This window comes from Chrysemys picta, chromosome 15 (genome assembly GCF_011386835.1).
Source record: "Chrysemys picta bellii isolate R12L10 chromosome 15, ASM1138683v2, whole genome shotgun sequence".
Taxonomy (NCBI): domain Eukaryota; kingdom Metazoa; phylum Chordata; order Testudines; family Emydidae; genus Chrysemys; species Chrysemys picta.
In genome coordinates this window covers 18,899,774-18,913,395 of record NC_088805.1, presented here as the reverse complement: position 1 = coordinate 18,913,395, position 13,622 = coordinate 18,899,774, and the positions used below count along the sequence as shown (strand labels likewise).

General features: G+C 42.4%; 1 protein-coding gene across 21 annotated transcripts in view; it reads left to right on the top strand.

Moving 5' to 3' along the window:
• The window catches only part of FBRSL1 (fibrosin like 1), a 717,289-nt gene extending 704,065 nt beyond the window's left edge, over positions 1 to 13,224 (top strand). For 10 of the 21 annotated variants that reach the window (XM_065568032.1, XM_065568038.1, XM_065568033.1 and 7 more), the window contains 5 exons: positions 4,189 to 4,242; positions 4,352 to 4,435; positions 7,183 to 7,266; positions 8,357 to 8,591; positions 10,949 to 13,224. In XM_065568032.1, the coding sequence (XP_065424104.1) occupies positions 4,189 to 4,242; positions 4,352 to 4,435; positions 7,183 to 7,266; positions 8,357 to 8,591; positions 10,949 to 12,182 (1,691 nt within the window). In that variant the 3' untranslated portion in view covers positions 12,183 to 13,224. The remainder of the gene's footprint in view (positions 1 to 4,188; positions 4,243 to 4,351; positions 4,436 to 7,182; positions 7,267 to 8,356; positions 8,592 to 10,948) is intronic. The other 11 variants (XM_065568041.1, XM_042852567.2, XM_065568040.1 and 8 more) reach the window with 7 other exon arrangements.
• Positions 13,225 to 13,622: the final 398 nt, after the last annotated feature.

Below are 13,622 nucleotides of genomic sequence, written 5' to 3'. Positions count from 1 at the left end.
ATATGTTTTCCCCTTTTTACTATTATGTATCAAAAATTAAAGCAGTACAATGTTAGTCTGCATAATGGTTTGAAAATATTAGAGAATATTGGTAAACTATGCTTTTAGAACAGAGCCGTCTGTTCTGCTGGGTCTTCCTATTTTAATCCAGATGGAACTACATGTTACCCCACAAGACAAGAGATGATGACAAATTACAGTAAACTCCGATAGGAATTGCTTCTTGAATTTGAGTCTATCTAGCTGGCTTTTAGTTTAGTTTTCCACACGCCGGATTAACATGCTCTGTGGAGCTGCTCAAAAAATGATTTTGCAAAAAAATTCAAAGTTGTTTCCATTGCAGAGGGTTTGAAATGGATCCATTTTCTGTTGTTGTTTTTTTCTTAATTGTCCATGCTGTATTATACTCCCCCACATTTTTGTTTTTTGTCTGTCAAAAACATGGTTTTCTGAGAACAGAAAGTTTTAGTAACAATTGATTACAAAAATTCACAGAAAACAAAAAAATTCAATGTTGACAATTTTTTATTAAAATCTTTTTTTCCCCCTAAACCAAAACACCATATAATTCACATTGATATAATCCACATTGAATTCTTCCTACTAGCTCTGATTGAAACAGTCTGCAACTCTGATGTTCTACTGTGTATGGTTATTGTTTTATATTCAGGAATATTTCCAGCTGCAGAATACTCTCTCTCTTCTCCCCCTACGGTCCTTCTTTCCCCCAACCCACTTCTGACTATTTCCGTATGCTATATATCTGTCTGCCCTCAGAGCTAGGCATGCAGTTTCTAGCTGCAGTCAGTGAAAGTTGTGCACTTAGGCTGACAATATATAATTTTAGTTTATATAATTAACTAGTGGGTAATTTACGTGGTGTTTTTCTTCCCTCACCTTACTCTATTTTTAGGATTACTCCTGGGGGAATTCTGTGCCACTGCACAATACAGAATTTGTGCAGAATTAATGTTCTGTGCAGAATTTCATTTTTCCCTGCAGAATTGGTGTTGCAGAGCTGCTGGCCGCCACTAGGGGCTGCTGGACCCAGCAGAGCCTGGCTCTCTAGCTTGCAAATACAGGACACTGCCTGGGGCGGGGGGAGGAGGGAGTGAGAGCTGGAGGGTTCCGGGTAACTGGGGTTCCCAGCACGTACTAAAAGAAGGAGGCGGCGTGCAGGAAACTGCATACAAGCCCAGGACCCAGCATCAGGCTGCTTCTCTCTCTGGATCTCTGGGCTCTGGGGGGTGCATGTTTCTGGGATTGGGGGTGTCTGGGGGCTGTGGGGTAGTTTTCCCCCAAGATATGCCCAGCTGGCACATGAGACACAGACTGAGGCACCCAACAAAAGCATAACAGAGAAACAGGAACTGGGTTGTCGTAGAGGTGTCATTATCTCTACTTCTGGTGGAATTTTTTTTATTGTCCGTATTGTTGCAGACATACTTGCTGACAGGTATTTTGAAATAAATTACCAAAATAATTGAAACTGGTGTGATTATATTGTTTTATTTTGACAAATAAAATATGTAAAAATTTGCAGAATTTTAAAATGTGTGCAAAAATTTTTATTTTTTGGCACAGAATTTCCCCCAAGAGCAAAGGATTGCAGTATCACTTGTGTATATTTGTGACCAATTTAATCAAATTCATTCCCAGTGTAACCCCATTAAAATTCATGTGGTTAAAAGTAGCATGAATTTTTGCCCAAATCCTAAAAAGAAAACTAATCCAGCATCAAGTTGAGATTCTAACACTGGCTTTAGGTAGCCTTCAACCTGCATAACTGGGACCTGTTTGTCTGTCTGCAATGATTTGTGGACGTGAATTACAAAAGGAGGAGTGACTGGTGACTTCACCACACGTAAGCAATGTGCCCATCATACAATTTTTATGCTGTATGATGCCAAACTGCATATGTATGTGTCTATACAGGTGCCCAGATGCTATGGTGATGTCTTTATGTGTGAATGTGTATACATAATGATTACTTTAACTATAGGAGCTGCTTTTCCTCCCACTATCTTCAAATCAAACCCTTGTTGTTTTTAAAGATGCCCACATGATCTCTGGTTTTGCTGTGGAGGTCTGTATTATAGTACAGTTTGCGGTCATAAACAGAAATGGTCTATTGCAGCAAAAGTGCTGTCCAGTTAGTATCTTTAAGATTTCTTGAAAGGAAGCAAACATGCTTGAGAAATATCTAGATCTCTAATGATTTAATAACGACAAGCTTATCTCTTAACGAAAGCAAGAAGAGAAGTAGCATAGAATAGATTTGTTTAAGGAAGGCAAATTAATAGAATCCTTTACTTCAACTGGAGATAAATAACTTAGAGCAACTAGTCTGTGAGTATATTAATCACAACAGCCATCACACCGTAAATCTAGGTAAAGTGTGCTATCAGAGAACAGCAGAGTGAACAAACATTGCAGCAGTAATATAGGGATAAATAAATCTTTTACTCTACAATATCTGAGGCATTCTTTTCACCTGATTGAACAAGTGCGTAGTTGGTGTGAATCATTGGTTCTGCTGCATTGCCTTGTTACCGTGGGAGACATAAGTTATCTTAGGGCCACCTGTCTTCAGGACGAATGTTCAGCTGCCTGGCAGACGTTATATTTAATAACTACCTGACAGCCGACAGTGCTGCTCCTGGCTTTCTCCAGAGGATTTTTTATTATCAGCCCATGTAGTTGAGTTTGTAAGCCATCTCCTTTGAAGAAATCTCCCATCCGTTATACATCTTCTGAAATCTTAAAGGATTAGATAGATGACAGTCTCCATCCATCTTGAAGCAGTGGAGCAGTTGGAATGTTTATAGATAACCTCAGGTTTCGTTGCTGTGGTCTCTCTTAAGTTTCCTTAATTCATTTTCTGGCTGCTTAGGTTTGCAGTGGCCAAGTTGGTGTGGGACTCGTGTCTTTGGGGCTTTAAAGTCTGCTCATGTTCCCGGGACATCACTCTGTTTAACACTGACCTTCTGTGCACCAGTTCCTGCCACAGATAATGTATAGGTACATCCATGTCCTGGTTTGGACTGAGTCGTATTCACTTTAGGGTGGTGAGGATTGGCCATGTTTGAGTAGCAGTTTCTGCTCTGAAGTCTTAATTACTACCCACTGTAACTCTTAGTAGTACCACATCCCTGTGGGGCCATGTTGGTAGCAAGTGCTGCAGCAGACCCTACTTCTTATTCCAGTCTTAATGGAGGTGGGAAAGTTAACTTTTTACTGATTACGTTTACAATGCAACTTGAGAAAAGCAAGCAATAAAGCACTGCACCTGAAGGCTGTACTAAGTTCTTGGTCAATTTGGGGCACAGCTAAGCCTGGTCTCAAGAAAGTGCCAGTTCTGTCATTGCCTGATGGAGTCCCATTAGTTCATAATAAAACGTGGAGCTGGGGGCAGCTTGTTTTTAGAGGTAGATATGTTTTTGTTTCCTTTGAGCAAGGCAGGAGGGTATATTTACATTAAACCACTGTCTTAAGAATTTCCCAGCATTTCAGCTGCAATAAGGGGAATATTAGCACAGGCAGGGCCTCCAACTGGTCACCAGCATTTTAAACAGCGTGTCATCTATCCCTGCATGGAGCTGGTCTACCCAACCTAGTGTTTAAAATGCTGGCAGCCACCCAGGCCTTTATATAAGCTAGGTTTCCCACCACTGAGACCACCAGTTGAGCTGAATTAACCATTAGCCATGATGGGAAATTTTAGGGAAGATTTTCTACCATAGACAAGGCCCCAGAAGCCTTGAATCCCAGCAACTCAGCAAAGTCTGGCGTGGTGCTCCACAGCTGGCAGTGAATGTCACCAAACTCGACAACAAATGGGCAGGGGGACCTCCTGTGATTTAATGCCAGTCTCAAAATGCAACACACCATGCATTCAGGGAACCTCAGGGAAAATACCCTGGGATAGGGATGATTGGTGTTGTGTTCCTGATGTGCCCGTCACAAAGAGCTGCTTCACATGCATCCTTGCCAGCAGCTGTCCCACTTCAGAATGGTCTCTGTCTTGCTCTGTGACCTTGGGTGACCCAGCCCAATTTAAATGCAGTGAAATAAATGACCATGCTACATGAATCTTTTATAAAAAGGCATCAAGATCAGAGTTTTACAGAGAGTTAGTACATTTTGATGCATGATCTTACATTCACCCTTTCTCTTGCCCTGATTTAGGGAAAGAAATTCTACCCGTTGCTAGGTTTCAGATGCCACCTCTGTGGTGCTTAAGTATGTCCCGTACCTTTGTTATCTACCTGATGGACAGGAGCTTCAGCTTTTCATATTAAACACTTACCCATCGCTGGACTAAAAACATATCACTCCCTTGTTGTCACAGGTGCTGCACATCCAGCCACCACCCCTTTTGGACCCTCGCCTCATCACAGCAGCTTCCTGCCTACTAGCCATTTGGCAGGTAAGTGTAAGTAAACACTGCTTTCACATTTATTGTTCTATTTAATTCATTCCCTGACTCCATGGATCAGCAGTGTCTCAGAGACTGGGCGGGGGGGAGGCTTAACCCCCCACAGGAAACAGAAGCTATGTAGGAATCTTCCCCCAACATACCCCTTGTTTTTCCACCTCCAAATTACTTCCTAAGGTCAGCAGGCTTAGTAGATCCCTCCACTGCCAATGGATGGAGAGTCTCAGAAAGGTGGAACTCCATGAGTGATAAGCCACTGTGCACGCTCACTTACATCTTAGATGTAAAGGTTTATTCCATTCTGTAGTTAAATGTGTGTGTGGTGAAAGAAACAATAAGAATTTGTGCTATTAGATGGATAAATACTTAGAAATTAGGAGGCTTATCAAAAGGTGATCAAAAGAAAAAGGATAATTTAGCACTTCCAATCATTGGCAAAATATATCTCAAACAAAGCATAATTTAAAATGTTTCTCCCACATCCCTTCCCACCTATTAAGTTCTTGGCTGGGTTTTTTATTAGAGCTGGATGAACAGTTGTCCAATATATTTTGCTTGCTTTTCTGTTCCCTAATTGGCTGTAAGCAGACCCTGATTTTCTAAAATTTCTTCATTCTAAATTATACACAAAATTAGTTTTTCTTGTTCGACATAGTGCTCACGAGCAGTTCATGATATCACTCAACGTTCAAGCTGTGTTGGTTAGTTTTGGTAATAAGGGTTTTTCTACACGTGGAGTTATTGAGGAATAAGTGTGTCTTTCTGTATTTTGCGTAATCCGCTTCCAAAGTGGATTAAGATAATTTGGGGGAAAAAGGCATTTGTATTTCAGAATCAGAGTTATTCAGAAATGGGCATTCCACTTTAAATTCACATCCTACCTTATTCTGTACTAACTGTCATGTGTTGTCAAGCCCTTACTCTCATCCAGTCAGTGAACAGAATATGCCCTATGATGACCTGTTTGAATTCAATTTCCAGGGCAAAAACCCCATGGGAACCTGTTTTCTTTGAATTTTCTCCAACACTCAATTAAAATTCACTGTTTCTGCAAACGAGTCACTCTAATATTCAGTACAAGAGTAGGGTGCAAACACAGAGTCAATTAGCGTAAAAATTCTAATTGATGTATTTGTGGAAAACTTTGTAGTGTTCACCCAGCTCTTGTATGTTATTTAAGGTGTTTTAGGTCTGGTCAGAATTTAATGGTAGCAGTGTAGTGAGGGACATAGGCGCTGACTCCATGGGTGCTGTGGGGCTGCAGCACCCATGGGGAAAAACTAGCAGGAGCTCAGCACCCATCGGCAGCCAAGCTCCCCCCACCTCCACCCCCTCCTCGCCTCCTCCTCCCCCGAGCGTGCCGTATCCCTGCTCCTCCGCCTCCCAGCGCTTCCTGCCCACCATCTAACAGCGGCACTTAGGACTTTCTGGGAGGGAGGGGGAGGCATGGGGATGCAGCACGCTCGGGGGTGGAATTGGGGCGGGGTGAGGGTGGGGCAGGGCCGGGGTGGGGGGGAGTTTGAGCACCCACGGGGCAGAGGGAAAGTCGTTGCTTATGGTGAGGTAACTTAGTGCTCTGGCTTAGCAAGGCCTTATGACTGTGGTTTACTTTCACACTAGTGAGTGAGGATAAACAATCCTCTGAGGCTGACTCTACACCAGCCTTTTCTCTCTAACATTTCCCAACTATGGTTACCACCCTAATTGTAGCGGTAGTACAGACCCTTCTCTAGCCAACCGCTCATCTAACCTGACTCAGAGCAGGTCTAAAACACCAGGTGGCTCACACTCAATAGCCCCTAGTCTACACTAGCCCTCCCAGTGTCACTGTGACTAGAGGCTCTGTACAAGGAATTTTAGTGCAAAAGTCCCAGGTGTATAGTTGCTATAGGGATGGATGTCTGTAGTGATTCGCTTAGGATTATGTCTGTGAAAAGGTTACACAGCAGACAATACAGAGGTGCATACAAAAGCGATAGTGAAACAAGACAACCTCTCAGGCCACTCACCAAAGTGCCTGCAGTTCCCGTTTCAAGGCAACTGAAATATAATAGTAGTGAGCAAAGAAAGTTCATCTGTATCAGAAAGCATTGTCATAATAAGCCGTCAACCCCCTGCTTGCTAGAATGGTTTTGTGTTTAGTTCCTCCACTAACTGGCTAATGCTGCCGAAATATCAGCTAGCAGCAGTGTGGTGTTTGTGTCTGGCCTCACCCTTTCTCAGGTGTAGGGTTACTAATGCAGGAGCCTTTTGTTATTCTATACCAAGGCTGCTGGGTTTTGTCAGAGCTTTATTTTATATTGATGTCTACGCTGTGACATGGCGCAGAACCTAGAGTAGGCTCCGAAAGGAGCTGGAGAGCAAAAAGTGTATCAGAGTCGTCTTATGTCCTGAAAAGGTTATTGCAAGGCCCACTTATGCCAGAAGACAGTTTACAGCTCTTCACTGCCAGGTGTAGCTTAGTAGCTGCCACCCCAATTTCAGCTATTAGAACTTAACTTCTAGCTCCCCTCTGACTGGCATACAAAAGTTGACAGCATCTGTTTGTGTAGTAAGCACTGAATCCCTTCTCCATTTTTTAACATGCTGGGAATTTTCTGTGCAAAGAACCTTGCAATAAGGAGGATCAGCTTAAAGTCTGACCTAATCCTACTTGGATTCAGAGCATTCAAAAGGGGAGGGGTGCGTTTCATTCTCCAACATTCTTGGCTAAATGCCTGCTAAATCCCTGTTTGCCTTTCCAGATCCATTTAGCAGGTCAAGCACCTTCAGCGGCCTTGGGAACTTAGGCAGCAATGCCTTTGGAGGATTAGGCAGTCATGCTCTGAGTAAGTACTGGCTGGGTTACTGCAGACAAACATCCCTTCCAAAAAAGCCACATGCTAATATTTACAGCAGCTGGTGGTAGTTTTTAAAAAAGTCATTTCCTAACCTCCATTATCCTATCTGAAAACACTGCACCTAAGATTTCCAGGTCTCTGCAGTGGGAGCTTTTCTGCATGTCGCGTGTTATCAGTAGCTGTGCTTCTGCATCTCTTCACCGCTCAAGATTGTTGCCTTGTGTGCTCTTAGAGGTGCCAGAGCCGTGAAACTCCACTGAGCTCTGCTACCCTACTGGCGTGTGAAGTGACACCCTTCAACAGCGAAGACTTGCAGTAGAACAGCCATTGATATCTCTCCTAAATCACTGTGCAGACTTACCCCCTCCCGCCAATGCCCATGGTTTGAATGTTAAGTTCCACATATAGAAGGATTTTCCTTTAAAAGTACATTACTGGCAGGTGAGGCATGCTTGGCAGACACACGTAGGGGAGCATGCATGTGCATCTCATGCAGAACGGGATGAATTCTGGATTGGTGGACAAAAATCAAGTGACTGATCATACTAAAAGGAGCGTGTGAACCACGGACAAGCTCCGTTTAAAAAAAATAAAAAATACAGCTACACATCACCTATGCTTTCCTTAACAAATAGGGCCCTGAGTCCTCACTGCAGGCAGCTGATTTTCTGTAACTACCTGCAACCTTTTAGTTTATGTCAGTGACGGAGCTAGTGAGTACTGGTTGTGATGGATCCCATGGTGGCGGGGAGAGAAAGAGAAGCTGGGCAATTCTGAAGCATCTCTCGTGGCGTTAATGGTCTCATTACCTTACAGGAGTTACTCAGATCTGTAGTTAAAGCTTCCCCCGCAAACAGTCTTAAGAGCTGCTGTGTCTTTCACCAGTTATCAGAGGTGGTTGAAACTTCCTGCTAAGAGCTTTCCCTGACCCCAAAATGAGAAGCCTTGAAAAGATAGTTATGGTTATAATTGGCACTTCACAGAATTTATTTGGGATAATTTGGTGTGAATTATTTTTTAACTCTTGTTCAAAAGAAAAAGAAAAAAATCTGTTCCCTTTTGCCCCCCACTGTTCTAGCTCACAACAGCATATTTGCTCACAAAGACGGTCCAAACCTACAGAGCTTTAATAATCCCCACGAGCCATGGAATAGACTCCATCGAACCCCACCTTCCTTCCCGACACCTCCACAGTGGCCTAAACCAGGGGATTCCGAACGAAGCTCCTCAGTAACCAACCACGACAGAGACCGGGAGCGGGAGTCAGAGAAGAGGGATCTTTCACTGAATAAAGACGACAGAGAGAAAGAGAGGTACGTGGCAGGCACGCTTTGGGCACTTTCTTGTACCCCTTAATCTTCAACTCCCCCTCCAGTGGCCTTGATTTCGGTATAATTGTAAATCTGCTGCTGAGTGATGTGAGCAAATCCTCTCTGAAGCTGTCAACAGGCCTTCTCCTCCACTCCGCACTGCCATAGGCATGGCTTGGCAATACTCTCTGTGGCAACGTAGTGAACAAGTCCGTCCTCTCCTGCCACTAAGCCATTTGTCAGGTAGACTCTATTCCCAAAGTGTCTCTCATTAGACAGCTCTCATACCCAGGCATGGTGAATGAAAGCTGCTGTGGGCTACAGTGTTTTCTGTCTTTCAAAACATCTCAGATAAAGGTTTGCAAACTGCATTGTGATACTGTGATCTGATCTCACCAGTGGCGAGGTTAAATTCTGACCTCTTACTCCCATGCACCAAAGTCAGGAAGATTGTATAGGAGTAATTGTCCCAGAATCCTAAATAGCATAGAGTTATAGTCTTTGATACAATTTACAGACACACATTTTTTAAGGGGAAAGAAGAACCCCTTTGCATATAAACTTAGAGCTTGTCTGCCTGGGAAGAAATTAAGACAAATTAACTAAAGGTATGAATTTCAAAGTGCGTTAGTTAAAGGGCATTAAACCCCTATCTGGACATTCATTTCAAAGTAAAGTGGCATTAGGTCACGTTAGCTTAATTCACTTCACTAAAGCGAACAAAGTTCACTTTACTTCAGAGTGAGACCATCCAGAAAGGGGTTTCATTTGCTTAAACTTTAAAATTAGGCCAACAACTACATTGGTCCAAGGTATGAAAGAAACACACCCATGATTGACACAGCTAAATCAACCTAATCCCCACTGCAGAGGCTGCTATGTTGCGAAAGAATGTTTGTGTCAATGTAGCTACCATCATTTGGGGAGGCGGTGTTCCTACTCCAATAGAAAAGCCCTTTCTGTCAGTGTAGGCTATGTCTACACTATGGGGGTATGCCATAGGGTCCGTAATGTAGGCAGGCCATTAGTAAATCAGCTTAACTGACCTAAAAACATCACCAGGTCTGTCTACCACAGCATCTAATACCTTTTGCTGAACCAATACCAAAGGTTTGCCAAAATTCAGTGCCCTGAAAAATAAACAAATGGAGATAAATATTCACAAAACTCCAACAGCACCTACTAGTTTTCACCAAGAGTCATTCAGCCCATGACAGTAACCCAACAAAAAGCTTGGGCACCATTAAGTTTCTCAGTTGTTTCATACTTTGCGGTTAGCGTACCTTTTACCCAAAGATCACAAAGTGCTTTGAAAAGGGTGAGCATTACTTGCCTTCCTCCCCTTTTAGAGATAGGGGAAACTGAGGTACAGTGTGGTTAATTGATTTGCCCAAGGTCAAACAACCCATCTGTGGCACAGCTGGGAATACAACCCCACTCTCCTGCCTCCCATTCCCACTCTAAACATTGGATATCATCCCTGCTTGTGAGAGACCTGCCTCATTTAGGCAGCACCAGTGCATTGAACTGTCTGTGCCTCACAGCAGCCCTTCTTGAAAGGCAGTCTGATCAATCAGTTTCATGTGCATATATCTCCCGTGCCTGGCATTTTTTCTTATCAGCTTCTATAACTGCTGAAATTGCAACACTGAGCTCAGTTAAACTGAACTAAAAAGCAGATCTGCTGCTCCCTAAGAAAAATGTTACCTCATGTCCAGGCTGCTCAAGCCCCAAGATAGGAGAGTTGAAGATGGATTTGTTTTATGAAGTATTTAGTGTAAATGTGCATAGAACTCAAGGCTAAGTTGCCAACAGATGCAGTGTCTGTCTTAGATCCATGTCACATGGCATCAGTGCAGCCATCAAGGTAACTCAAGCAGATCTTAGCCATTAATTTTCTAATATCCTTAGGTAATAAATTGTATTTATTGATTGATAGCATAATGATCAATGGCTGGCACAGTCTAGAAAAATATTTTTTAAATAATCTATTGACCCTTTTGGCCCTCCACTAGCCTGTCTTTTAAGGAGACTAAAGTTTAAATTGAGATAAGGTCACCTGTGAAAGGTGACTTTGGTGTTCTCATATTCATGTTCCATTTTGCAAGTCACCAAACAAGTGCTCATGTGCAGTCCATAGCTGGACTAGCCGGCTGCAAGATAGTGCTCAGCATTGAACACTACTATACCTGCTGCTAGCCAAAGCTGTTAGTCCCTCATTTTCAGAAGGTCTATGTTGGCTCACAATTTTAATAGTAACATATACTTTATTGACTAGAATATAGTTCTGTTCATTGTTGGCGTAGGTGTTTGTTGTAAACGAGCACACACCAACAATAAGGTATTTTCTCTTTACACAGGGATCTCATGGATAAAAACAGACATTCAAATAGATCCTCACCGGCATCAGCTCCTGTGACCCATCAGATCAGCAACCTCATCCGCAGCAACAGTCAGACCTCCAGCGATCCCATCAGGCAAGTTAGCATTGGTGAAAGGGAAAGGTCCAAAGAACCAGAGAGAGAGCACCCTGACCGACTGAGAGAGCCGCCCATAACAGAACACAAGATAAAAGAGAGCCGTTCCCCCGTGAAGGAAACTCCAAGCCATGATAAGAGACCCTCTGAGGACAACACGAAGCCAGTAATTCAGTCTGTATCTCCCTACAGCAAACCTGCACTAAGTGAGAGCTTGAAACTTAGCAATTTAATGAACAAAGATATAGAGAGAAAGCCAGAGCTTCCAAGTGACCTCCAGAAGATTAAAAATGACATCAAGGTCAAAGAGGAGCGCAAGGAGGACAGTGATGTGCTGGTGGTGGGATCTGAACCTTCACAGCATTCCAGAACAGTGGAACATCCGCCACCACCTTCTTTGCATGGATTACCATTGCCCCATTCTATGGCCGCCACAATGCCTCTCTCCATGAGTAGCGTTCACCAGATGAACAACATGAATGTTCTAGACCGCAGCAGAATGATGACCCCTCTCATGGGCATGAATCCTTTGTCAGGAAGGGAGAGACTGCCACATCCTGGATTTTCTTGGGACCCAGTGAGGGACCCACTGCGAGATGCCTACCGGAGCTTAGACTTGCATCGTCGAATGGACTTCCAGCTCCGGACAGATCCCATCCACAGGTTCCCTACCACCTCTGGATTTTATGACCATGAGCGTTCTTACAGAGACAGAGAACCGCACGACTATAACCATGAAAACCTTCTTGAAGCCCGCCGAGAGCAGGAGCGGTTGCGGCAAGTGGAGGAGAGGGAGCGCTTGCACTTACGGGAAGAACTTGAACGTGCCAGAATGCACCACCTGCACTCGTCCCCTATCGAAAGTCATCTGGCACACATGCCATCGTTCATGCCTCACTTAAGCGGGATGCATTACCCCAGACTCAGTCCATCCACTGCCATGCACAATGGAATTTTAAATAGGAACCCACCAACCGCAGCGTTGAGTGCCCCGCCCCCTTTGGTACCAGCAAGCAGTACTAGACCTGCCTCCCCACGCAGGACTACCCCACTCACAAACTCAGAGTCCAGGGACTATTCCCCCTCTAGGAACCCCAAAGAAGTAGAGGCACGATAGTCCCCAACAGGGTGAATTTTAAACTTGGCTGTATATAGAACAACAAAAATCTTTTACAAAATGCACTGCTGTAACCTTTTTTTTTTTTTTAATGTAAAATTTATAGAAGTTAAGCACAGTTCCATAAATAATGGGGTATGGGGTTTCAAACTTTCCAACAAGAAGGTTGCTAAGAATGGGAATTTAATATATATAGGTATTGATTTTTTTTTTTGTTTCTGTGCTAAAATTAGTTATTAAAAATATCAAGTTTGTACATTTTTTCCCAAATGTGAGAAACATTTTTAATGGATTTGTATTTTTTTTAATTCTGTGCTCTTTATTCACTTAAAAAAAGAGAAATTTTGCTTTTAGTTAAATTTGCATTTAAAATGCCTCAGATCCTTAAGAAAATTACCCAGGGTTTCTTAAAGTATTATTTATGGAAATACTGTAGTTTCTTACAGTCCACTGTGAGGTTCCCTAACTGAGGCCAATCGATCACTTATCTTGGTACTTTGGAACCGAAGTTACAGATATATATTAAAATATTATTATTAATAATAATAATGTACAAAACTGTTTGTTTTTTGCCTTATAATATTATGCAGAAATTTAAGAGGAATTTTTTTTGACTTCTTGTTTTAAACAAAACAAACAAAGAAAACAAACTGTAAATATTCTGTTAATATAAATGTACACCAATATTAAATTCTTAACATAGGTAGACTTTATAAAAAAAAAGGTTTCTAGAACCACTCTGGTTATTTGTTAACATGGTTACAACTCATTCTTGTCACAGTCAGAAATACACACTCAGAAAGCTAAGTGCAGCATATATACTTCAACTATGCAAGAACTTGGAGGCAGGTCTTAGTGGATGTTGGGGGGAGGAAGATTTAAAAAAAAAAAAAAAAACCACCCGAAAAAAACAAAACAACTTGCAACTCTGGAGACAGAATGGAAATGGCATGTGAACAGAAAGAAGGATGCTTGTGTTTAACAAAAAAAAAAAAAAAAAGACTGCATTTTTTTTGTACAAACACAAGGGACAGTTCACCAAGGAAGAGACGCTCCTGGGAGGAGATTTTGGTTTCCTACTTTTCAAGATGGCAAAAACAGATGGAACTGGCACAGTACCCATGCGGCAGACCCTTTAATTTTTTTTTCTTTTTTCCTCTTTTTTTTTTTCTCTTTTTTTTTTTTTGTGTTGTGGGCAGGCTCGCTGGCAAGCAAGGACAATTTTCCGTGGACCCCTTGTGCTAATTGTGCAGTGTTCTCATTGGAATCTGTATACAAGACAAAGTAGAATTTTAGGAGTGCAAAAAAGTCTAATGGTTGATTTTAAAAAAAGAAATTCTGATGTATTATCTCTATTACATGAAGACCATAAGCAAATGTTTGTTGCAGTGTGGTTCTGCCTTGAACTGGCTTTTTGGAATGATTTTTATTTTTATTTCA